A 26,550-nucleotide genomic window follows, 5' to 3' on the forward strand; every position below is an offset into this window, starting at 1 on the left:
TGGCCAACAAACACATGAAAAGATGCTCAGAATGGCTCATTGTTAGAGAAATGCAAATAAAAACTACAGTGAGGTATCATCCCACACTGGTCAGAAGTGCCATCATCAAAAAATTTGCAAACAGTAAATGCTGAAGAGGATGTAGAGTAAAGGAAACCCTCTTGCACCATTGATGGGAATGTAAATTGATATAGCCACTATGGACAGCATAGAGGTTCCTTAAAAAACTAGGAATGAGACCACCATATTACCCAGCAATCCCACATCTAGGCATATACTCTGAGAAAACCATAATTCATAAGCACACATGTACCCCAGTGTTCATTGCAGCACTATTTACAATAGCCAGGACATGGAAGCAACTTTGATGTCTATCAGCAGATGGATGGATAAAGAAGTTATGATGATATTTTGATATAGAAGTAAAAGATCATTCTTTGATGACGTGACATGTGTTTAAGGTTTGACCTTCAGGTCAATAACTTATGCTAACAATTCTGTCTGTCAGCTTCTTGATCAAGAAGGTGACTTTCAAGTATTTTCCATTCTTTCTCTGAAAGTGTTATAGGAAGATTTTGTTAATAACGATTTCATACGGTGAATGTTAGACATTTTACCCTGTGAAATTTTTTGTTGAAACACCTTTGTCAGTATTTTCTTCCAGTCTCTTGGTGTTCTACCTGAGGGGGAGGAGGTAAGAAATACTAAAATTCTAGCTTATTTGGGGGTAAACCACAGATCTTTAAAAAAGAAGAGCCTTTATCCCCTGCTCTATTTAAGATAGACATATGAATTTATGTTTAAATTTGTGCTTTGGGGCATAGAGATTTAAGTCCTGTGAAGAGGAGTTAGAAATTCTGACTGGTTATTAGTCAGATTTGGATATTTTTTACTTCAAAAATTATGAGATATTCCAGATATGCTGAAAACTAGAGCATATATATATAAATATTTTTATACATATATAGAACATATGTTTTCACTGCCTGACATAAATAATACAAACATGACAAGTGTTACACAAGTCATTCAGGAATTATATTAAACAATCAATATAAAGTACTAGTATTCACGCATTTATTCAACACTTAAAATATAAAGGATAATTTATATACATTATCTCCTTTTAATCTTTGGTAACCTTTTGAAATGGTTGTTCATCTTTCTGTGAAGAAACCAAGGTTCAGGAAGCTCAAATAATATGCTAGTGGTTATATTGACAGAGGGCTTCCCTGGTGGCTTAGATGGTAAAGAATCCACATGCCATGCAAGAGACTTGAGTTTGATCCCTGGGTTGGAACAGTTGCCTGGAGAAGGAAATGGCAGCCCTCTCCAGTGTTCTTGCCTGGAGAAACCCATGAACAGAGGAGCCTGGCAGGCTACAGTCCATGGGGTCTTCAAGAGTTGGACATGACTGAGTGACTAAGCACGCAAGGACATATTGATAGAAGATTGTCAAGGGTTAGAACTCTGATTTGGGTTAGTGTGGATTCATACATGTTCTTAAGTGTATACATTGTGCTACTTGCCAAGAGAAACTTTAATGTATTGTTATCTAAAAAGGACTTGTATGCCAATTTTTCTGTGGCTTTATAAGTTTTTCATTAAAAAATGAATAGCTATGGCAAAACCAATACAATATTGTAAAGTTAAAAAATAAAATAAATGAACACTGTCAAAAAAAAAAGAATAGCTACTTAATAAAGTCCAGTGGGGAAACAAGAGCATAATTTATTGAAGAAATCATTCATATATCAGATATCTACAGGGCCTACTGTGTGCCCAAACACTGTTCTAGGCATTTGAGATGTGTTTATGAAACAGACCAATTCCTTCCCTCGTGATGCTTGTTTTCTAGTGTGGAAAATATACAATAGGTAAAATGTACAGTATTTTAGATGGTGATAAGTGTTAAACAGAGGGGAAAAAGTCTTAGGGAAGGTCAAATAAACTGATGGTGTCTGGATTAAAAATTTAGAGTAATTGACCACGTTTCCTTTGAATAAAGACCTGAAGGAAGTGAGAGATCTAGATATTATAAGGAGAGCTGAGTCTGGTCAGGAGAGTGCTGATGAGGAATAGTGATGGGACAGCATGAAAATGAAGGAAGTAATAAGACATAAGATGCTGCACATTACAATAATATAGGGAGTTGCTGAACACGTGAAGACTTTAGCTTTTCCTCAGGTGAGCTGTCAGAGTCTTCAGTAGAGAAGGACAAGGTATGACTTAAGTTTTCAGTATGTCTTCTGGTTGCTGTATGAGAGTATATTGCAGAGGGTAGGCGCAGAATCAAGAGAAATAAGTAGAAAGCTGTTGAAGTAATGCAGGCAAGAGGAGGTGGTGGCTTGGACTGAGGTGTTAATGACTGGATGGTATAACTGATGTGGAGGTGTCAGAGGGATAGGAATCAAGGACTTTGTCCTGAGCAATTAGGAAAATGCAGTTCCCAGTGCCTGCAACAGGAAAGTATACAGAAGGAGTATCAAGAGCTCCAGTTTTGGCTGTATTAAGTATGAGATACCTAGGAGCTGTTCAGGTAGCTCCTCAAAATATTTGAAGTTGGAGTTAAGAGAGCACAGGCTGGAAATAAAATCTGACAGTTATTGACAAGATCATACTAGTATTAAAAGCCATGAGAGTGGATGAAATTAACTGGGGAATGGATGTTGATAGAAGAATTCAAGAATTAAGCCTGAGAGCATGTCAACATTTAAAAGCTAGGAAGACCAAGAACTAATCAGTAAAGCATAACAACAGGGAAATGTAACACCTAGAAGCAGAGAGACAAAAAAAAAAGTGTTTCACCGAGAGTCGTTTACTGTGTCAAATGCTAAAGAAAGATTTTGTGCGATCAGGATGACAAGATAATGATTGAGTTTATCAACATGGAAATAGATTAGTAAAAGTTTTGGAAACTAAAGCTTGACTAGAATGAACTAGAAAAAATTGGAGTTAGAGAGTATAAGTATTTTTCAGGGAATTTGCTATAAGGAAGAAAGAAGTGGAACAGTATGCTTAGGGTAGTGATTTTGAAGAGATTTTAAATTTGTTTTTCCTTCCTTTTTTGTTAAGATGGAATAATTAAATAGGAAACATTCATGATGTATGATTGTCAGGATAATTGCTGGAATGAGCAGGATTATGTTGTTTAGCACCGAGGTGGAAGACTCACCCTGGTCTACTGTATAGATCAGTTCAGTTCAGTCGCTTAGTTGTGTCTGACTCTTTGTGACCCCATGGACTGTAGCACGTGAGGCTTCCCTGTCCATCACCAACTCCTGGAGCCTACTCAAACTCATGTCCATTGAGTTGGTGATGCCATCCAACCATCTCATCCTCTGTCGTCCCCTTCTCTTCCTGCCCTCAATCTTTCCCAGCATCAGGGTCTTTTCCAATGAGTCAGTTCTTTGCATCAGGTGGCCAAAGTGCTGGAGTTTCAGCTTCAGCATCAGGCCTTCCCAATGAATACTTAGGATTGATCTCCTTTAGGATGGACTAGTTGGATCTCCTTGCAGTCCAAGGGACTCTCAAGAGTCTTCTCCAACACCACAGTTCAAAAGCATCAATTCTTTGGTGCTCAGCTTTCTTTACAGTCTACCTCTCACATCCATACATACTGCTGCTGCTGTCACTTCAGTTGTATCCAACTCTATGCGACCCCATGGTCTGCAGCCTACCAGGCTCCTCCATCCATGGGATTTTCCAGGCAAGAGTACTGGAGTGGGGTGCCATTGCCTTCTCTGATTCATACACGACTACTGGAAAAATCATAGCTTTGACTAGATGGACCTTTGTTGGCAAAGTAATGTCTCTGCTTTCTAACATGCTGTCTAGGTTGGTCATAGCTTTTCTTCCAAGGAGCAAGTGTCTTTTAATGTCATGACTGCAGTCACCATCTACAGTGATTTTTGAGCCCCAAAAATAAAGTTTGTCACCTTTTACATTGTTTCCTCATCTGTTTGCCATGAAGTGATGGGACCAGTGCCATGATCTTAGTTTTCTGAATGTTGAGTTTTAAGCCAACTTTTTCACTCTCCTCTTTCACTTTCATAAAGAGGCTCCTTAGTTCTTCACTTTCTGCCCTAAGGGTGGTGTCATCTGCATATTTAGGTTATTGATATTTCTCCTGGCAGTCTTGCTTCCAGCTTGTGCTTCATCCAGCCCAGCATTTCTCATGATGTACTCTGCATGTAAGTTAAATAAGCAGGGTGACAAAATACAGCCTTGACGTACTCCCTTCCCAATTTGGAACCAGTCTGTTGTTCCATGTCTGGTTCTAACTGTTGCCTCTTGACCTGCATACAGATTTCTCAGGAGGCAGGTCAGGTGGTCTGATATTCCAATCTCTTGAAGAATCTCCCACAGTTTGTTGTGATCCACGCAGTCAAAGGCTTAGTGGCATGGTCAATAAAGCAGTAGTAGATGTTTTTCTGGAACTCTCTTGCTTTTTCAGGGATCCAACGGATGTTGGCAGTTTGGTGTCTGGTTCCTCTGCCTTTTCTAAATCCAGCTTGAACATCTGGAAGTTCACAGTTCATGTACTGTTGAAGCCTGACGTGGAGAATTTTGAGCATTATTTTGCTAGCATGTGAGATGAGTGCAATTGTGCAGTAGTTTGAGCATTCTTTGGCATTGCCTTTCTTTGGGATTGGAATGAAAGCTGACCTTTTCCAGTCCTGTGGCAACTGCTGAGTTTTCCAATTTTGCTGGCACATTGAGTGCAGCACTTTCACAGCATCATCTTTTAGGATTTGAAATAGCTCAACTAGAATCCATCACCTCCACTAGCTTTTTTCATAGTGATGCTTTCTAAGGCCCACTTGACTTCACATTCCAGGATGTCTGGCTCTAGGTGAGTGATCACACCATCGTGATTATCTGGGTCGTGAAGGTCATTTTTGTATAGTTCTGTGTATTCTTGCCACCTCTTCTTCATATCTTCTGCTTCTGTTAGGTCCATGCTGTTTCTGTCCTTTATTGAGCCCATCTTTGCATGAAATGTTGCCTTGGTATCTCTAATTTTCTTGAAGAGATCTCTAGTCTTTCCCATTCTATTGTTTTCCTCTATTTCTTTGCACTGATCACTGAGGAAGGCTTTCTTATCTCTCCTTGCTATTCTTTGGAACTCTGCATTCAGGTGTGTATATCTTTTCTTTTCTCCTTTACCTTTCACCTCTCTTCTTTTCACAGCTACTTGTAAGGCCTCCTCAGACAACCAGTTTGCCTTTCTTTTTCTTGGGGATGGTCTTGATCCCTGTCTCCTGTACAATGTCATGAACCTCCATCCATAGTTCTACAGGCACTCTATCAGATCTAATCCCTTGAATTTATTTAGTCACTTCAGTGTATAATCATAAGATACTATGTAGATAATTAGTTCACAGAAAGGAGAGAAAATGTAAAAATATATGGGCAAAAAAGTAGGTAAGGTGTCAGATGTGGTTGTGGGATGTAGTGAAATTCTATTTTGATTGTTTCTAATTGTTTCTGTAATTCTATTTTAATTTTTTCATGAGCTCAGAAACAAGATTATCATCTGAGAGTGACAGTAGGGTGTGAAGGGTTGCTGTTTGAAGAGGGGAAGGTATGAAATAGTGATCTAAGAGGGTGGGAGAAAGAGTGGACTAAGGACACATTATTATTGCTAGGATGCATTGAGTCCAGCTGAATTTAGTGATTGTTAATTGAAATAAACTTCTTGGTTTTATTTTTCTTTGATTGTATTTACTGGCTGAGGCTCAGAATTGTTAGTGTGTTTTGATCCAGAGTGGTGGTTTCCCAGGCAATGCTGACTACTAAAGGAGAGAAGGGATAGGGGAAATAAAAGCAGGGGAGAGTCTGCAGTGATTGGAAATTGAACTTTGGGAAGAAAGGATATTAGGGAATGAGAGACAGTGAAAACTTGGTAGGATCAATGAATTATCCCAACTAAAAACATTATTATTGTATTTGGGTTATTTCATAAAATGAATAAGCTGGAAAGAATAGAGTGAGTTGTTTGAAGCTAATATTCCTCGATTTTGGGATATTTCGGTTGTTTTCATCATTAAAAAATAATGCTTATAGTTTCCATCTTTGTATATAAAGTTTTGTGGTATCTTGTATTTCCATTGTTGTTGTTATTTAGTGGTTAAATCCTATTTGACTCTTTTGCGACCCCGTGGATTGTAGCCCACCAGACTCCTCTGTCCATGCAGTTCTCCAGGCAAGAATACTGAAGGGGGTTGCCATTTCCTTCTGCAAGGGATCTTCCCGACCCTGGGATTGAACCCATGTCTCCTGCTTTAGCAGTCAGATTCTTTACCACTGAGCCACCGGGGAAACCTTTAAAAGCTGTAATTGCTAAAATACTGTCAAGGTAACCCTGAAACAGTCTTTAATAACTCATAAAGACTATTATATATTTTCCGTCTCCTCAGGAAGTGGATATCACACACGTGAGGAATTGATGATTTATTGATGATAAAAAGTGATATTTGTGTAGGTGCTATAGGAGAACATATTTGTATAGGGGAAAATGAATTTAGGATTTATTTGTAGCAAAATTTCAGAAAATTTAAATGGTGTGAGAAGGGAAATCAAAGTGTTTTTAGTTTTAAATTTTATTATTTTATAATCATTTCAAGTGTAAACTTTATTCTCTTAATTGTTTGGTTGAACTTTACTTCCTAAGTCTTTTAGAATAAACAAAATGCTACTTTTTTTTTCAAGAAATATGTTGAAAAGATACTGAGAATGTTTATTTCTTTAGCTTTCCAGACTTTAGCAGCATTTAATAGTTGTTTATTTGTGTAGACCGTTTTACTGTATGTAATATGAGTTGCCAAGAAGTATTTTATTCTCCTCAAACTATTTTGTCATCTGAGAGCACATATAAGGTAATATCTATTCATATCACCTAAATATATTCTAGTGAATAGAGCAAGAAAATTTAATTTGCAGAGTATATTTGGAATAACTCTAAGATGTATTCCACTTTATGGTCTACCCAATAAGAGAACAATAATTTGTAGTCTTTTGTTACGAGATTTTATGTTATGTGTTCAGTTGCTCAGTTGTGTCCTACTCTTTGTGGCCCCATGGACTGCCCATGGGGTTTCCCAGGCGAGAATACTAGGGTGGGGTGCCATTTTAGTCCTTACTGACAAAATAATAGATCGAATCATAGAAAAATTTTCCGAGGAAGATATTTTTAGCAGAAAGTTAGAGAAAAGTAGGGTTGAAAGAAAGTTAGATTGAGCTCTAGAGCAAATTGGTACAGAAAGGTAAGAGGGAGTTTGAAATTACAGTGACGGCAAAATGAAGGTATGACTTATATTGGTGACTATACAAAAAGACGATGATTTTTTTTAAATGTAGAGTGATTTTTTTGTATATCTGACTTACAATGATGTGTTAAATTTTGCTGTATAGCAAAGTGATTCAGTTGCACGCATATATATTCTTTTTCATATTATTTTCCATTATGTTGTCACGATATTAACTATCATCCTCTCTGCTGTACAGTAGGACCTTGTTGTTTATCCACCCTGTATGTAGTAGTTTGCATCTGCTAGTCCCAAACTCCCAGTCCATCCCTTCCCCATCTGCAGTCTCCCCTTTAGCAGCCACAAGTCTGTTCTCTATGTCTGTGTGTCTATTTTGTTTCATGGATATGTTCATTAGTGTCGTATTTTAGATTCCACTTATAAGTGATATCATATAGTATTTGTGTTTCTCATTCTGACATACTTCACATAGTATGACCGTCCTTGTCGCAAGTGGCATTTTATCATTCTTTTTATGGCTACTGAGTAATATTCCATTGTGTATGTGTACCACATCTTCTTTATCCATTCATCTATTGATAAACATCTAGGTTGTTTGCATGTCTTGGCTATTGTAAATACTGCTGCTGTGAACATGGTGCATATATCTTCTTGAATTACAGTTTTGTCTTGATATACATGGGGATTCCCAGGTGGTGCAGCGATAAAGAATCCACCTGCCAGTGCAGGAGATGCAAGAGATGTGGGTTTGATTCCTGGGTTGGGAAGATCCTCGGGAGTAGCAAATGGTAACCCACTCCAGTATTCTTGCCTGAAAAATTCCATGGACAAAGAAGTGTGGCGGGCTACAGACCATGGGGTCACAAAGAATTGGACATAACTGAACAACTGAGCACACACACTTGATACGTATGCCCAGGAGTGGGATTGCAGGATCGAATGACAACTCAATTTTTAATTTTTTGAGAACCTCCATATTGTTTTCCATAGTGACTGCACCAATTTATAGGATGTTAGATTTAATACTTAATAGCAGTAATTTGACAGAGTTTTGAGAGTTGGGCATTGAATAGTTAGGTGCAGAGTTTTTTTTTAAATCAGGTTTTACTTTTAACTGTAGGAAAATGCTAATAATTAAGTTTGACGCAACTCATGATAAATAATTCATTTGATGAAATCAACTCATTATATTTTCAGAGTGGAAATTTGCAACTTTGCATGTACAGCACATTATAATTGGAAGCTGATCTAGTTTTAAACTGACAATTTGATATTTATCCCATTAATATACATTTTTCAGGTTTCTTATTTGATAATAGACGATTATTATTTACGTTGTCATTGTAGGAGATAAAAATGAGTAAGAATCTTTTCTATCTAATGGGGATGTTAAGACATACAAGAAAATACTGGGAATTCCCCGGCAGTCCAGTGGTTAGGACTCTGTACTTTCAGTGCTGAGGACCTGGGTTCAGTCCCTGGTCGAGAAACTAAGATCCTGTAAGCTGCAAGGTGAGGCCAAAAAAAAAAAGTAAAAGTAAATACTGATTATGAGTCCTTTTGCTAGGTACTGAAAAGAAAGAGATTATTTCTGTATGTACTCTAGCTTATATTTAAAATTCAAACATAGGCAGAATGATAAATATGGTCAATTCTTTTTCCATGCATTTCTTACTCTGAGCCTTTAAGAATTTCACAGATGATAATGTAGCCATTTCTTAGACTCTTTTCCAGTTTATTAAAGGTAGTACATTTTATGGACTATGATTTAGGTGTCATTTTTCTTTCTCAGGAATGTTTGCAAACAAACCTTTGTTTTTTTCTGCAGAGGTTACGAACAGAAAATAGACTTTTAAAACAGCGCATTGAAACATTAGAAAAAGTAAGTAAATTGCTACTTCTGTAAACATCTGTTGAATTCACAATAACTTTTCTATTTTAAATAAAGGCTCAAAAATCTAGCACATGTCTCCAAAATTCTGGTACTGACTATTTAGCTTGCATAGCTTAACTAAATAACTTGTCAATAAAAATTGATCATTACTAGTCTTTGAACTCTCAGGCTAAAGTTTCAAACTAAGGTTATTAATAGAGTAACATATTAATATTATTTGTTTTCATTATATAATCTCTAAAAAGTGTGTTCTTCAGGGGTAACCTAATTGAGAATCGATTCTGTATAGTATTTTAAAGATGACTTTCAAATGTTGCCCTGACTGTCCAGACATATATTAAATGTGGCAGTGATTTCTTTAAGGCCTAAGCTTGCTTTAAATTTAGTCAAAATGACCGACTAATTTCTAACATAAAAACTCATGAAGTTTGTTGATTTTCAATTCAGGAATTATGCCTAAACTTTTGGTTCTTAGAATTATTTTGATAACACTTGTTACCTCTTCCTCTCTATTTCATATAAAATAATGGGTAGATATTGCAATTTTGTGTTTTTTTCTTATTATGCTTTTGATATAACTTCTTTTTTAGTCTTCTTCCTGGTGCTGTAAGAATATATTGAGTAATAAAAGCATAGTCTAAGACACTTGTTTTATTAAAGATGTCCTAATTCACAAACCCTTGGTGTGTTTTCTGGTTTTTTTTTTTTTTTTACCAAAGATAAGAATTAGTTGTTTAAAAAATACTCCTCATGATATTGCCAAATATCTTAAAATCTTCCCTGAAAATTGATTGGTCAGTGTTTAGGAACAAAATGAATGAAGATACAGATTATTTGCATTTTTTCTTTTGTTTGGAAGTGGTTTCATATTAAATAGCATAGCACAAGGACAGGACTTTATTACATATGTATTTTTGTTGTATAATAATTGCAGGTACATTATATTAAGGATATAATGCCTTCATCTTATTAGAGTTGCTTTGAAGATAATTCTGCTTTTTTGGTAACTGCAAAAGGTTGTGCTCTTAATTGTCTTTAAGTCATTTTAATTTTATATATATATATATTTTTTTAAACTAAATATTCAGTTTATAGTAAACTATACCTCTTTCTAGGTGGCCTTTTATCTTTGGAGTAAGACATTTTCATAGAGAAAGTATTTTTATTTCCTCAAATCTTGAGAATAATAAAGGTGCTGTTGGAAAGTGTTAAGTTTGGATTTTGCTTCAGAAAATTAAATAGTTTTTTGCTGGCTTATTTGGCCTAGGTGTGTTCTTTAGCACTTAGAATCCTGTAAATACTTAGATACCAATTAAAGTCCATAACCACAATGTTTACTTACTCAGTTAATGCTAGAGTTTATTTCGGTTGAGCTCATTAATATCATTTGTCATATTTTCCTTGCTTTGTTCCTTTGGAAGTTGCTGTTGCACAAATTGCTGTCATACTTTATAAGTGGAATTGCTTACTCAAATTCCTTCTCCCTTTCATATAAATGATTTGACAATATGGATAATGCTAAAAATACTTTAAAAGTATGCTTTAAAGAGAAGATATTGGTTTGTCCCAAATTATGAAAAAAACCCTCTTGGAATTTGTGTTTGGTTTCTTCTAGAAGTACATGATGTTCTCCCATTTATCTTTATTTTGATATATTTTTCTTTAAGAATAGAAATACATACAATAAAAAACTTTTAAAATCTAAATGTCCATTTTAATTGCAATGAAAAGTAGGTGGAATTTGGGTATGTGTTGTTTCTTCTTATTCCTAATTTTATCACCTTTGTTTTATTTCTGTCTCTTACATTCCTATCTGAATTTTTCCTTTTGTAGGAAAGTGCTTCCTTGGCAGATAGATTGATACAGGTATAGTTTTTTGGTTTTTTTTTTTAAGCATTTTCTCTAACATCTAAGGGAAGTCCTAAACCTAGAAATTCATATTTTAATGCATGCAATTTTACATGCATTTTTCTGGAAGTAATTTTTGGGTGGTATCTATGGTTGTAAACTTAATTTTTGATAACAATGTGTTACTTTTATTAAAATAAGCCCATCTTTTGCACGTTTTAGAGCTAACCTTATTTTAAAGTATTTATTTCAAAATGGCAATCAGTGGATTCTGCAAAATTAACCACTATTCATTGAAAACATTAGTCCTGCATGTACAGTAATATTGCATGAATTGAATTTTTATTGACTGAAAGAGGAATTGTTCTTAAGATTATCAGATGAATTTTTCATTGAGTCTCCCAAAATTTGCTGGAGCAATAAGCTGCTGGCTAATGATTACTTAGGTTATTCTGTTTTCTGAGGTGATTTTTTTTTTAACATGTCAAAGTAAGTAACTAAAGCTCACAAAGGCAGTCTTTCTTGAATCTGTCCTAAATTGCTTTACACACACAAAAATTATGTCCTAAGGGACAAGTGACAAGAGCCCAGGAGGCTGAGGAAAACTACCTCATAAAACGGGAGCTGGCCACCATCAAACAGCAGAGTGATGAGGCCAGTGCTAAACTGGAGCAAGCTGAAAATACCATCAGGAAGCTCCAGCACCAACAACAATGGGTAAGGAGTCTGGTAGTGTTTTTTCTCACCTTCCTCATCCCCTTCCTTTAAACTTTTTTTTTAAGCACAACTTCTGTGCTCTAGTTTTTTAACAATTTTGTTTTCTACTGTAATTGAATTCTTAATCAATTTTAAGTTTTATAATACTTAGGGGTCTTATTGTGGCCTAAAGCCTCCTCGTTCTAACATTTTTTTTTTTTCTGTTTACACAGTTTTGTTAGAAATGGGTATTATTTTGTTTCCTTACATTATGTTTTCAGTCACAGCAAATAAGTGGTGTTTGTCAGACCTGCTTTTTAGGTTTTAGATATCTGTTTCATAAAAAGTAGTTTTTCATTTTACAAATTAAAAGATTAATTTGTAAATCTTTTGCCAGTTTTTGTTAATTGTGTACATAAGATACTACCTAACATATAGAAAATACATAAATACCTCATTTAGATCTTTGATAATATGGTGATTTATGTCTTAGAAATACTGTAGTCCTCATACATCGAGGCATTAAATTATGGGTTCAGTTGTATGCTTACGTTTTTTCCAGAAGAGAGAAATTGTCAAAATGAAAAAAAAAAAAAAGATTTAAAAAATATTAGTTAACTATCTTTGCGACCCCATGGACTGTAGCCTATCAGGCTCCTCAGTCCATGGAATTTTCCAGGCATGAGTACTGGAGTTGGTTGCCATTTCCTTCTCCATAACTTACAGTAGTAAACTGCTACTGATCATAGAACTATCCTCAGGTATCTTTTGTAACTTAGATACTATTTTCCATTGGCAAATTCAGACCAGTGTGATCTTAATCAAAAATTTGGAAGTTAAAAAAAACCCAACTATATGAGAGTTGAAAAGCCAGCTGTTTATCTTTGAGAATATATTATTTCTTATTTCAGCTTTCTGTTTTCAAGTAAGAGTTGGATTGTAACAGGAATAGGAAGAAAAAGTGTTAAACTTATAACTCTATATGGGTCTGTAAAGCAAAAAGAATGACTTCAAAGTTGGGTGTTATTTTTATTCAGAAAAATTAAGAACTTGTATTCTCTTCTGAGCATGAAAATCAGAAAACTAAAAGCAAAAAGAAGAAATTGGTAATTGAAAAAAACATAGATTTTTTTCTTATTATGTTGATTGAATATGGTTACCAAAAAATGAATAAAAGAGTGGTCAAAGAATACATTCACTGCTTATTATCTGTGGAAGACTGGTTCCAGGACACTTGAGGATACCAAATTATTGTGTGCTCAAGTCCCTTTTGTAAAAGGCATCATATTTGCATTTAATCTGCATGCATCCTCTCATATACTTTGGTACAGACAAACCTGAATGAACTTTTGGCCAACGTAATAGATTGTACTAGGTATTACTATTATAAATCATCTCTAGGTTACTTATAATAGTAATACCTAGTACAGTCTATTACGCTGGCCAAAAGTTCATTCAGGTTTGTCTGTACCATCTTACAAACCTGAACGAGCTCTTTGGCCAACCCAATAAATGCTATGTAAATAGTTGCCTTTGTATGACAAATTTAAATTTTGCTTTTTGGTACTTTCTGGAATTTTTTTTCCTGAATATTTTCAACCCATGGTTGGTTGAATCTGCAAGTGCAGAACCTGTGGCTGTGGAAGGCTAGAAGTACTAAGAAGATGGGAACTCAGATGTTTTATTTTGTCTTTGAATGAAATATCAGTAATATCAAAGCATAAAAACAGGAAAAACAGAATTGAGAGGTCATGCGGAGAAGGCAGTGGCACCCCACTCCAGTACTCTTGCCTGGAAAATCCCATGGACAGAGGAGCCTGGTGGGCGTCTGTGGGGTCGCACAGAGTCGGACATGACTGAAGTGACTTAGTAGCAGCAGCAGTAGCAGCTGAGAATTAAGCTGAACTGAGTTATCAGTGTAATCTGATTTTGTCATGAGGAAAGATAAATACTATGTTTACATTTAGTATAAGCTACAGTCTTAATAAAATACATTAGAATCATGAATTGTTAGTTTTTTACATAGTTTTTCAAATAATAAGACCTGTGGATAGATATGTATCAAAGATTAAAAAAATACTGGTTTATAATGAAAGAGCTAAGAGAGCAGACAAAAGCAGCCAGAATGAACTGAAACTTTTGAAAATAGTCAAGTGTAAAAAAAGAATATTTGTACTCTAATTCAGGGACAGTTCAGTTCAGTTCAGTCGCTCGGTCATGTCCGACTCTTTGCGACCCCATGAACCACAGCACACCAGGCCTCCCTGTCCATCACCAACTCCCAAAGTCCACCCAAACCAATGTCCATTGAGTCGGTGATGCCATCCAACCATCTCATCCTCTGTCATCCCCTTCTCCTCCTGCCCTCAATCTTTCCCAGCATCAGGGTCTTTTCAAATGAGTCCAGCTCTTCGCATCAGGTGGCCAAAGTATTTGGAGTTTCAGCTTCAACATCAGTCCTTCTAATGAACACCCAGGACTGATCTCCTTTAGGATGTACTGGTTGGATCTCCTTGCAGTCCAAGGGACTCTCGAGAGACTTCTCCAACACAGACCCATACTGAGGGCCTATGATACAGCAAGTAGAAAGCAAATCTCTACTTCAATTTTGTTACCATCTAAGCAAGCATTCTCTTAAACTGAAATAAACTGTAAAGCAGATGTATAAAACAGCAATGCACAAAAATAGGTGAAAATATCAGAGCCTTGGTTAAAATTTCAACTTCAAAGTAAAGTGTATATCTCTGGGTAATCAGTTATCAGGATGATCACAGGAATATTACTTTTTTAAAAGGATCTTACAAAATAAGAGATACTAAAGGCTTTGAGGTTGGCAACTGCAGCTAAGTAATAATGGCTGGATATCTCAAAAGAAGATCGGTGACCTTGATAATGCTTCATTAAAAATTCCTGAAGCATGTGATTTGTGAATAAATAGAAAAATAACTTATATTAACTGAATGCTAATTTACTCTGTATGTCATAACAAACTAACTTTATTTCTGTAATAAACAGAAATTCTTAGAAGTTATTGGTAGTCTCTCTCATGATATCATTCTTGACAGAGTAGAAAAATATAGATGGAATTAGTAAACAAGTGGTTTTACAAGTGACTGTGTCAAAACGGCTATTCATGTTGAAGAGATATCAGAGGTCTTTGTCTCCTAAGTCTGTGCTTCAAATATATATTATTTAAATCTTCATGTAAAGGTATGTTTAAAGTTTATATATGAAATATTTTAGGAATGTAGGTAATATGCTAATGGTGAGTCAAGATTTCAAAATATTTAAACAGTCTGTTCAGAATAAGAAACTAAATAAAAGATTATCTCATAGAAATAAATCTATAGTTTTGTCTTGAAGTTTAAATCTTAAAGATATATCTTAGTGATGCTTTATGTAACAAAACCTTGAAATTGAGAATCAGGAATTACCAGTAATAATATGATACTCCCCAAATCCCAAGTATAGTGTTCTATAAGTAGCTTGTAGAAACTTGGTGGTGTTGTATCTAGTTTGAATACCAAAACTCATATGAAATGTTTACAGACTGTATTATGGCAAGTTTAGGAAGATGTGGAATCCCTGGATATTTTTAGATTCCACTAAAGAAGGTTTTAAAGATCATCATAGGTAGTTATTTTTAAGTATTGGAGAGGTGAGTTTATGGAAAAGTAGTTAGTCTCTTTTGATATTGCTTCAGAGGCAGAATGTGTTTAAGATCCAAAGATACAAAATCTTATTGGAATTTTGACAAATGGAATAATTTCTTTGCAAGGTACTGAGAATACCACTTCTTGAAACTGACCAACTGACATTGCTAAATGTCTTGATTACAGCCTTCCAATATAACATCATGAAGTCTTCAAAATTCTCTAAGGTTTTCAAGTTTATTCCAGCAGGAGATATTGAATTACCAATATAATCAACCACCATCACCACCCTCTACTGCCAGTAGTGTCATTTTATATGATATACATAGCTTTGGATTTCATATAGGGAACTGAATTCTAATCCTGTTTTGCTAGCTTTGTGACTTTGGATACTCAGGATTGGGTTTCTTTTCTTTTCCAAAATGATTGTATAAGGCTAAACCATGTCAAGTCTTTCTCTTTAATTTTTTAAATGAACTTTGTTGAGGTATAAGTTACATGCAATCAAATTCATCAAATTAAAATATATGGTTTGATGTGTTTTGGACATTAGTCGTATAACCTTCACAGTCAAAATACAGAGCATTTCCATCACCCCCACAATTTCCTTCATGTCCCTTTGCATTTCACCTTTTCACTCCCAGCAGCCTTTCTGCTTTCTGTCACTGTAGTTTTGCCTTTTTTAGAATTTCATATAAATGGAATTGTAAGGTATGAGGCTTCTGTGTCTGGCTTCTTGCACTTAACATATTCACCCACTTTTTTTCTTCTTGAAAATTTTTTTCTTCATTATGGTAAAATAGACACAACATAAGATGTACCATTTAAGTGCTCAGGTCAGTGGCACTAAATATACTTTTACTGTTGTATGACAATAACTACTGTATTTCTAGAGCTTTGTCATCATCTCAGACAGAAACTTTGTACCCATTAAAAAATAACTGTCCTTTGCACCTCCACCTCTTCACCCTTGGTAACCTCCATTGTATCATATAAGTAGAGTCATATAATATTCATCCTTTTGTATCTGGCTTATTTCATTTAACATAATGCTTTCAAGGCTCATCCTTGTTGTAGCATTGCATTAATATCAGAATTTCCTTAGTTTTTACTGTGGCTGCATAATATTCCATTGTATGTGTATATATTTTGTTTACCCACTCATCCGTTTATGGTCATTTTGGTTGTTTCTACTTTTTGGCTGTCATGAATAATACTGCTGTGATCATTGATCATTAACACACAAATATCTGTTTGTGTCCCTGCTTTTAATTCTTTTGACTATATACCTAGAAGCAGAGTTGCTGCATCAAATGGTAATTCCATGTTTAACTTTTTGTAGAATCAGCAGACTATTTTCCACAGCTGCTGCATCATTTCACATTCCCACCAGCAATGTACAAGGGTTCCAATTAATTTCTCTACATCCTCAACAACTCTTGTTCTTTGCTTTGCTTTTTTTCTTTACTGTTTTTATTTAAAGAAAAAATAGCCATCCTCATGGTAGATGTTAAGTGATAATTCATTATGGTACATAGGAGTAAATTTAACTAGGAAGATGAAAGACTGCACTGAAGACTATGAATCATTGTTTATCCATTCATCTGTTGATGAAAGAAATTAAGGCATAAATAAATGGAAAGACCCCATGTTCATATATTGGAAGATTCATATTATTAAGATGTCAGTGCTACCTAATATGATGTATAGATTTAATTCTGTCAACCCTATCAGTCTTTTACAGAAATGAGAAAACTTATCCTGAAGTTCACATGGAATTGCAAAGAGCTCTAAATAGGGGAAACAATCTTGAAAAAGAACGGAGTTGGCAGACTCACATTTCCCAATTTGAGAACTTACTACAGAGCTAGAATAATCAAAACAATGTGGCAAGAAGATAGAAATATAGATCACTGAAGTAGAAATTGAGAGTTCGGAAATAAGCCAATACATCTATGGCCAATTGATTTTCAAAAAAGGTTACCAAGACCAATTGGTAAGGAAGAATAGGTTCTTTAACAAATGGTTCTTGGAAAACAGGATATCCCCATGCAAAAAAATAAACTTAGACTCTTATCATACACCACATTAAAAAATTACTCAAAATGAATATCAGCCATCTTTGTGCTTTTAAAACACATAAAGATAAACCTTCATGAGCTCAGATATGGCAGTGGATTCTTAGATATGAATTCTTTGGCACCAAAAGGATGAGCAACAACCACCACCAAAAAACAGGTAAACTGAACTTCAAAAGTAAACCCTTTGAGCATCAAAGAACATTATCCAGAAAATGAAAAGACAGCCAACAAAATGGTAGAGAATATTTGCAAATCACATATTTAATTGTTTAGCATCTAGAATGTATAGAAGACTCTGAACAAAAAGACTGCTGCTGCTGCTGCTGCTGCTGCTAAGTCGCTTCAGTCGTGTCCAACTCTGTGTGACCCTGTAGACGGCAGCCCACCAGGCTCTGCCATCCCTGGGATTCTCCAGGCAAAAACACTGGAGTGGGTTGCCATTGCCTTCTCCATTGTGTGAAAGTGAAAAGTGAAAGTGAAGTCGCTCAGTCGCATCCAACTTGTAGCGACCCCATGGACTGCAGCCTACCAGGCTCCTCCATCCATGGGATTTTCTAGGCAAGAGTACTGGAGTGGCTTGCCATTGCCTTCTCCAGAACAAAAAGACTACTCAGTTTTAAAATGAACAGAGAATTATACAGCATCAACCAAGACATGGAAACAACCTACGTGTCCACCAGTGGATGAATGGATAAAGAAAATGATACACATAAACACACACAATACACCCTTGCATGCTAGAATATTATTCAGCCATGAAAACAATGAAATCTTGCTATTTGCAACAACACAGATGGACATTGAAGGCATTATGCTAAGAGAAATGTCAGATAGTGTAGGCACATATCACATGACTCACTTATATGTGAACCCAAAAACAAAAAGTCCAAGCTCATAGATAGAGACAATAGATTGGTAGTTTCAAGAGATGAGAGGATGAGTGAAATGTAGTTAAGGGAATCAAAAGGTAGAGATTTCCAGTTATAAATAAGTCATGGGAATGTAGTACACAACATGGTGATTATAGTTGACAATACTATATTGCACATTTGAAAGTTGCTGAGAATAGGTTTTGAAAGTGCAAAATTGTAAGTGCGTATGGTGATGAATGTTAGACATTGTGATGGTCCTTTCGCAATTTATACGAATACCAAACCATGATTTTGTACAGCTATAGTTAATATAATGTTATACGTCAATTGTATTTCAGTAAGACATTTTTTTAAGTAGGCAGAAGACTTAAATAGACCTTTTTCCAAAGAAATATACAAAAGGCAACAAACATTTGAAAAGATCCTCAACATCATTAAGCTTTAAAATCACCTCTCAATTACTTAAAAATGACTACTTAAAGCATTGGCTAGTGAAAAATGTATAGCATCGAATGCTTATATTAGGAAAGGAAATAAGTCTCAAACCAACAATCTATTCTTCTACCTTAAGAAACTAGATTTGTCCAAGAAAATTAAACCTAAAGCAAGTAGAAGGAACAAGTATAAAGAGAGTAAAAATTAATGAAATTGAAAACAGTATAAAAAAAATAGAGAAAATCTGTGAAACCAAATGCTGGTTCTTTTAAAGCATCAATGAAGTTGATAAAACTGTCTAGACTGACTAAAGACAGAAAAAAATAATAGCCCATTTAGGGATAACATTGGCTTTTTACATATGTAACTAATTTGTCTTGTCTTATACCCTGGATTTGTCTGATTCCTTCTTCATGGTGTCATATCTTCTGTAAACTAGATTCAGTAAATATTTTTAACATTTAGATTATAGATGATGTTGTGAACTTTGCTTTAAATCAGGAATCCCGTAATGTAAGTTCCCACTATTTACTGATGCTGAGTTAGTTTGTCATGCCGAGTTTGGTTACCATACACCCTCTCCCTTGTAAAGGTATGGTTTCTTCTTTGCAATAATTAATATATTGGGAAATACTTTTGTACCAAATAAATATCTTGTCCTCTATTCATCTATTACCTAATGGTTTTAGCATCCTCTGATTGGGTTTTCAAGATGGTGATTTCCATATTTTCTCATTTTTTCCTACTCTGTTAGCTAATGTTTCTCTGTAAAAGAGAATTTTTTCTTTTTTTCCCCTTCAATCTCTCTCTCTCATGTACTTTGAATACTTTTGTATCATTCCAGACTCATGTGCTTTTATTTGTTTTGGTGTTTCATATCATTTTTAATGCAGTTGGTACGATGATATATATTAAACTTTTGAATGGCAGTTTTTAGTATAATTTTAATAGATTTTGAGTATTGATATTCCTTAAAAAGCATTTGTGCAGTACACAATTATTGAATGATTGTCTTTAACAGGTCACTGGTTCCAATGAACTTGATATTGCTGGTTTTCAAAAATGATGTTATTTTATTATAATTTTTTAATTGAAATATGTAGTTGGTTTATAATACTAGTTTCAGGTATGCAACATATTTACTCCATTTAAAGTTATCACAAAGTAATGGCTATATTTTCTTGTGCTGTACAATGATCTGTGTTAATTTATTACTTAGTATTTACTGTACTAAATAAAATTTACTTCCATTTAGTAATTTTAAATGATAAACATTAAACTAAGCATAAGATAAATCCAAGCATTTAGATTAAACTATCCTGGTCAAGGCTATGGTTTTTCCAGTAGTCATGTATGGATGTGAGAGTTGCATTATAAACAAAGCTGAGCACAGAAGAACTGATGCTTTTGAACTATGGTGTTGGGGAAGACTCTTGAGAGTCCTTTAGACTGCAAGGAGATCCAGCCAGTCCATTCTAAAGGAGATCAGTCCTGGGTGTTCATTGGAGGGACTGATGTTGAAGCTGAAACTCCAGTACTTTGGCCACCTGATACGGAGAGCTAGACTCATTTGAAAAGACCCTGATGCTGGGGAAGATTGAGGGCAGGAGGAGAAGGGGACGGCAGAGCATGAGATGGTTGGATGGCATCACCAACTCAATGGACATGGGTTTGGGTGGACTCTGGGAGTTGGTGATGGACAGGGAAGCCTGGCGTGCTTCTGTTCATGGGGTCGCAGAGTCGGACACGACTGAGCGACTGAACTGAACTGATCCCTTGAAGTGTTTGCTATACAATGTTATGCATCAGTTTTCCTAGGAAGCCCATAGAGGTAGAAATGTCCAGTAACATTTCATACAGTCGCATGTCTGACTGTCCCTTTTGAGTGTGTTGAGGCACAGATGTGTTTATGTTGGATGGTTTTTCCTGAGGAGATCTACTGAGTATTGCTTGGTCTATTAATATTTAAAAACTTTTTATCCTACACACGACTGCCTATCATTCAGGTGTCCTGAATAAGTAATCTTTGTCCATCAGTTTATTGGCTAGGATCAGCGTATACAAGAAGGATTGTAATAGTTAACGTTGTTGACTGCTGAAGTGACTGCCTTTCAGATGATTGGGACCTTTGTACCAGGAGGTACTAAACAGGAGGCTAGGCAAGATTTCTTTCGATCTTCCTTCCTCTTCCTATAATTCTAGAAGAAAATATGAAATAATTATGTGATAATTTTAAGAACCAAGGATTTGGTGTGAGGAATAAAAACTAATCGTACTTAGAGTAAACATATGAATATACATTAATAAATTAAAAACTGTTAGTGTACTTGTGAAGTCTTTTAGATAATTCATTTTAGAAAATATGTTTGTTGAGCAGCATTTAGAATTGCCCAAAACCTGATTTTACCTAGTGGGTTTGTTTTTCTTTATGAATATGGAAGTTAATATCTAACATCTCTTCCTGCACAATAAACACTTTTAAACTGTATTTCAGTGACATTTCAAGAAAAAGCCATTTAATTTTTAAAAGCCATGTAATTATTGGTAAGTTTATTTAAATTTCCTAGAAATCCAAAATAGAGTATATTCAGTTCAGTTCAGTTGCTCAGTCATGTCCGACTCTTTGCGACCCCATGAACTGCAGCACGCCAGGCCTCCCTGTCCATCACCAACTCCTGGAGTCCACCCAAACCCATGTCCATCGAGTTGGTGATGCCATCCAGCCATCTTATCCTCTGTTGTCCCCTTCTCCTCCTGCCCTCAATCTTTCCCAGCATCAGGGTCTTTTCAAATGAGTCAGATCTTCACATCAGGTGGCCAAAGTATTGGAGTTTCAGCTTTAAAATCAGTCCTTCCAGTGAACACCCAGGACTGATCTCCCTCAGGATTGCCTGCTTGGATCTCCAAGTCTTCTCCAACACAGTTCAAAAGCATCGATTCTTCGGTGCTCAGCTTTCTTTATAGTCCAACACTCACATCCATACATGACCACTGGAAAAACCATAGCCTTGACTAGACAGACCTTTGTTAACAAAGTAACATCTCTGCTTTTTAATATGCTATCTAGGTTGGTCATAACTTTCCTTCCAAGGAGTAAGCATCTTTTAATTTCATGGCTGCAGTCACCATCTGCAGTGATTTTCGAGCCCAGAAAAATAAAGTCAGCCACTGTTTCCACTGTTTCTCCATCTATTTGCCATAAAGTGATGGGACTGGATGCCATGATCTTAGTTTTCTGAATGTTGAGCTTTAAGCTAACTTTTTAAGCTTGGTAAATTCTTACACTGTTGGTCAGTATGCCTAGAAATCTGAACAGAAGTTTTCTTCCAAAATAATTTTGGCCTTAGTCTAAGATTAAACGTTTTATATTCATATGTAATCATTTCTTTTCAGCCTAAATAATAAATGAATGCTCACTTTAATGGAAATAATTGTTTTCTTAGCATTTTTTTTCATCAGAGTATCTTGCAGTTGAGTATAAAAATAATCAGAGATGATCTTCCACCTTAAAGGATGTATGTAAGTTTTCAGATGTTGGAAATCATTTAAAAAATGATATACCATTTTTTCAAAAAAGTTTAGTGTGGCAAATCTTAAATAGGGCATCCATATTGTTTGGATTTCTTTTAAACAAAGACTACATGGAGCATGTAGGGAGGATTACAAACATCTTTTGGGATCGTATGCTGGGTGGGAGAGCAAGATACAACTTTTTATTTAAATTTTTTTTATCTTCTGATATTTCTTTGCATGGAATCATATTCTTGACCATTTGCCTATGTAATAATAGTTTTCTCAGATGCTTTAGCCGTAACAGTAGAATGTACCATGTGCTGTGTTGTGCTTAGTCACCCAGTGTCCAACTCTTTGCAACCCCATGGACTGTAACCCGCCAGGCACATCTGTCTGTGGGTATTCTCCAGATAAGAATACTCCAGTGGATTGACATGCCCTTCCCCTGGGGATCTTCTTTACTCAGGAATTGAACCTGACTCTCTGGCATCTCCTGCATTGGCAGGCAGATTCTTTACCACTGAGTCACCTGGGAAGCTCTAATTCTTAATATAGTACATATTAAAATTCTTCCCTGGTGGCTCAGACAGTAAAGAATCTCACTGCAATACAGGAGACCAGTGTTCAATCCTTGGATCGGGAAGATATGCTGGAGAAGGACATGGCTACTCACTCCAGTATTCTTGCCTGGAAAATTCCATGGACAGAGGAGCCTCGCAGCCTACAATCCATGGGGTTGCAAAGAGTCAGACATTACTGAGGGACTAATACTTTCACATATTAAAACAATATATTAAGCTCTAAAAAGTATTATTTCATCCTTTATATGGCTTGCAAGTTATGAATATGGGCTCTGTAATCCATATTCCCAGGTGACAGAATTGCCAATTTCTTTTTACCTTGCTGGGTCTTTTTAGGTTACTTAGGTTAAGTGAGAATACAAAGTGCTTAGCATATGCCTGACATATAATGAGCACTCAGTAGATGTTAGCTGCTGTCATCATTGTTGTTATCATCATAAACTTTAAAAATCTGTTTTGTAGTGAGTGTTACAGGAACATATTAAAATGAAACAGCTGCATGGGAAATGATCAGGGCTTGGGCTCAATGTGATAGTTGTTATTAAACCTCACTTTGAGCTTCTCTTGGCTTTGATGATTTTTTAAAGTAATTTTATTTATTTATTTTGGCTGTTCTGGGTCTTCGTTGCTTTATGGTGTTTTCTCTAGTTGAGGTGAGTAGGGGCTACTCTCTAGTTGCAGTGTGTGGGCTTCTCATTGCAGCAACTTCTCTTGTTGCGGAGGGGCTTAGTTGCTCTGTGGCATGTGAGATCTTCCTGGATCAGGGGTAGAACCTATGTCTCCTGCGTTGGCAGGCAGATTCTTTGCCAGTGAGCCAACAGGGAAGCCCCTTGATGATTTCTTTCTTCTCTCAAAAGTTTATCATTCTTTATTTTTTTTAAATTTAATTTTATTTTTTAACTTTACAATATTGTATTGGTTTTGCCATATATCAAAATGAATCTGCCACAGGTATACATGTGTTCCCCATCCTGAACCCTCCTCCATCCTCCCTCCCCATGACACCTTATCTTTGACAAAGGAGGCAAGAATATACAATGGATTAAAGACAATCTCTTTAACAAGTGGTGCTGGGAAAACTGGTCAACCACTTGTAAAAGAATGAAACTAGAACACTTTCTAACACCATACACAAAAATAAACTCAAAATGGATTAAAGATCTAAATGTAAGACCAGAAACTATAAAACTCCTAGAGGAGAACATAGGCAAAACACTCTCCAACATACATCACAGCAGGATCCTCTATGACCCACCTCCCAGAATATTGGAAATAAAAGCAAAAATAAACAAATGGGACCTAATTAAACTTAAAAGTTTATCATTCTTTTCCTGACCTCAAGTCAACCTCATATATAAAAGCCCAGTTTTTGTTGATTTGTTTTAAAACTTTCAATGCAGTGTTGTTGGTTTCTAAATTTTTATTGTTTTTTAATTATTTTTTTCTATTTGGTTTGGGAAAACTATAAAGTGAGGTGGACTATCCATGCTAAAAAGTTTTCTAAGTAGACATGGTACTCGGAATTTTTGTTCCCCAGTGTTCACTTGTTTCATAGCACTGTCGTCATGGCACATCCTCCTGATAAGCGGCTGGAAATGCCCACATGTGCTACAGTTTTTTTTCAGACTGTATGGCACCCATAGCCTTTCTTGATATCTCTTATTCCGCTGGAGGTAGTTAAGTTAAAAGGCTTCATAAAAACAAGAGAAACAAAACTCCTTGTTTTATAAATGACACTCCCCCACCCCCACCCCATGGAAAAATTTTAAAAATTGAAACAGGTATTTTACAGTGCACAGTAATGTCTTTTAACAGTGGCATTTTTATCCCAATTCTGCCACTCAATATTTGTCCTTTTACAAATTACTTCTGTATATAATACAAATTTTTTTATCCTGTATATAATAAAGGATTATTGAAATTTAAGTGAGTTGGTCCTCTGGAAAAATGCTTAGCATAGAATGAGTACTCAATAAGTGGTAGTTATTATTAAGATTAATATTAACATTATTTCATTATTCTATCAGCTTGTTTGGTCAGTGGCATAAATGGCTAATAACCAAAACTTAAAAGACTAAAACTGACAGGTGAAGTTTTAATATCAGAAGTATATCATTTTCCTGATCAAATTTAGATCTGCAAAATTTTGAACAGCAAAATTGGAAATGTAGAAATAAATACCAAATAAGAGAATTCAATTGCAGAAGCTCTGAGCCAATTGAAAGGGACCAAAACCAAGCAAGAATAATAAAACCTCTATAATCAATAAATGTTATCTTATAAAATTTACCCTGTATTAGAGTTCTGCAGAGTAATGAAAGTAATTCCAGTCCAAGGGTAGGAGAAGACTAATGTCCTAGCTCAAGCAGCAGGCAGGAACAGAATGAATCCTCCCTTTTTCTGCTACATGTTCTATTAAGGCCCTGAACAGATTGGCTGGTCCCCACTTACGTTGGGAGGGCAGTCTACTAAGTCATCTGAAAACACCTTCATAGAAACACCCAGAAATAATGTCTAATCTGGGCATCCCATGTGCTAGTCAAGTTGATGAGAATTGACCATCACAAGTCCAGCCTTTGTCAACTTGGCACCCATGTGCATCTTGTTAATCTATACTTAATCTCCAGGTAAAGAAAACAATAAGGTCATAATTCTGCATAACTTCGTACAGTTATGTCCTGAGCATAACCAAATATGTACTAATGCCTTCCCCAGAAGAGGTGGTGAAATTCTTGAGTAATGTTTTCCCTTCTTGATATCTTGTAATTTAATTACAGGATATACTGTAAAATTAACAATACTTAAATGCTATAATATAAAGTCAGTGCATCTTATATTGCATGATAAGAGAACAAGAGAGGAAAGAAAACACACATATTCAAAGAAAACAGAAAACATTCATAGCAAAATTGGGAGGAATTACTCATGGCAGTTGCAGTCCTTATATATGTAAGTCATCATGTGGTAGTATTTGTAACTACCTTCTTCCACTACCCACTCTGTATTCCTTTACCTTCAACAAGCACTTCAGCTGGTCATGGTTCTTTGCTTGGTGGGATAACCCAAACCTTGAATCCTGAAGGATCTGGGCCATAAGCAATCCTTCCTGTATTGAATTATTGTAATTTTTTTTTACCTTAATTGCAAGGCATGAAAATATTAGAGACACTTGAAAGGATCTCCTATGTTTCACATATATTCTTCCAAATCTCCACTGTAGTGTAGTGGACTACTCGGTAGTGATCAGTCAGCCAAACCAACACCATAATTCTCTTTTTTTACTCAATGATTCAGATGTGTGAGGACTCAAAGTGGTTTGCCTTAACTTCTAGTTTACTGTCTCTTCATGGAACCATTCCTCCCTCAGGAACTAAGAAATCTAGACCAGCAGAACATAATGTTGCAAAGCAAACATTTGTTGGTGAGTCTGTAGCAGTAATAGTGTCACTCCTATTTACACCCCTTGATTCCTATATCTGTGAATTATGGGGGAAAATGACACTGTATATTGCACAGTGACTCACAGCATATTCATTCTTCTGGAGAACCTTGTCCCAGTCTTGTAAGGTATTGCCACCTAGCTGGCACTGGAAATGAGTTTTCAAATGGTCATTCCACCCTTCTGTCAGTCCAGCTGCTTGATATTAGGGAATTTGATAAGACTGATGAGTTCCACGAGCATGGGCCCATTGCTGCTCTTATTTTG

The 26,550-nt window shown here is 35.7% G+C and overlaps 1 protein-coding gene across 11 annotated transcripts in view; it reads left to right on the forward strand.

The window, feature by feature from the left end:
- The window catches only part of EVI5 (ecotropic viral integration site 5), a 234,458-nt gene that overhangs the window by 107,236 nt on the left and 100,672 nt on the right, over positions 1 to 26,550 (forward strand). For 7 of the 11 annotated variants that reach the window (XM_070786098.1, XM_070786103.1, XM_070786100.1 and 4 more), the window contains 3 exons: positions 9,100 to 9,153; positions 10,999 to 11,031; positions 11,584 to 11,730. In XM_070786098.1, coding sequence (XP_070642199.1) covers positions 9,100 to 9,153; positions 10,999 to 11,031; positions 11,584 to 11,730 — 234 coding nt within the window. The remainder of the gene's footprint in view (positions 1 to 9,099; positions 9,154 to 10,998; positions 11,032 to 11,583; positions 11,731 to 26,550) is intronic. The other 4 variants (XM_070786102.1, XM_070786097.1, XM_070786101.1 and 1 more) reach the window with 2 other exon arrangements.

Source organism: Bos indicus, chromosome 3, assembly GCF_029378745.1.
Source record: "Bos indicus isolate NIAB-ARS_2022 breed Sahiwal x Tharparkar chromosome 3, NIAB-ARS_B.indTharparkar_mat_pri_1.0, whole genome shotgun sequence".
Classification (NCBI taxonomy): Eukaryota; Metazoa; Chordata; class Mammalia; order Artiodactyla; family Bovidae; genus Bos; species Bos indicus.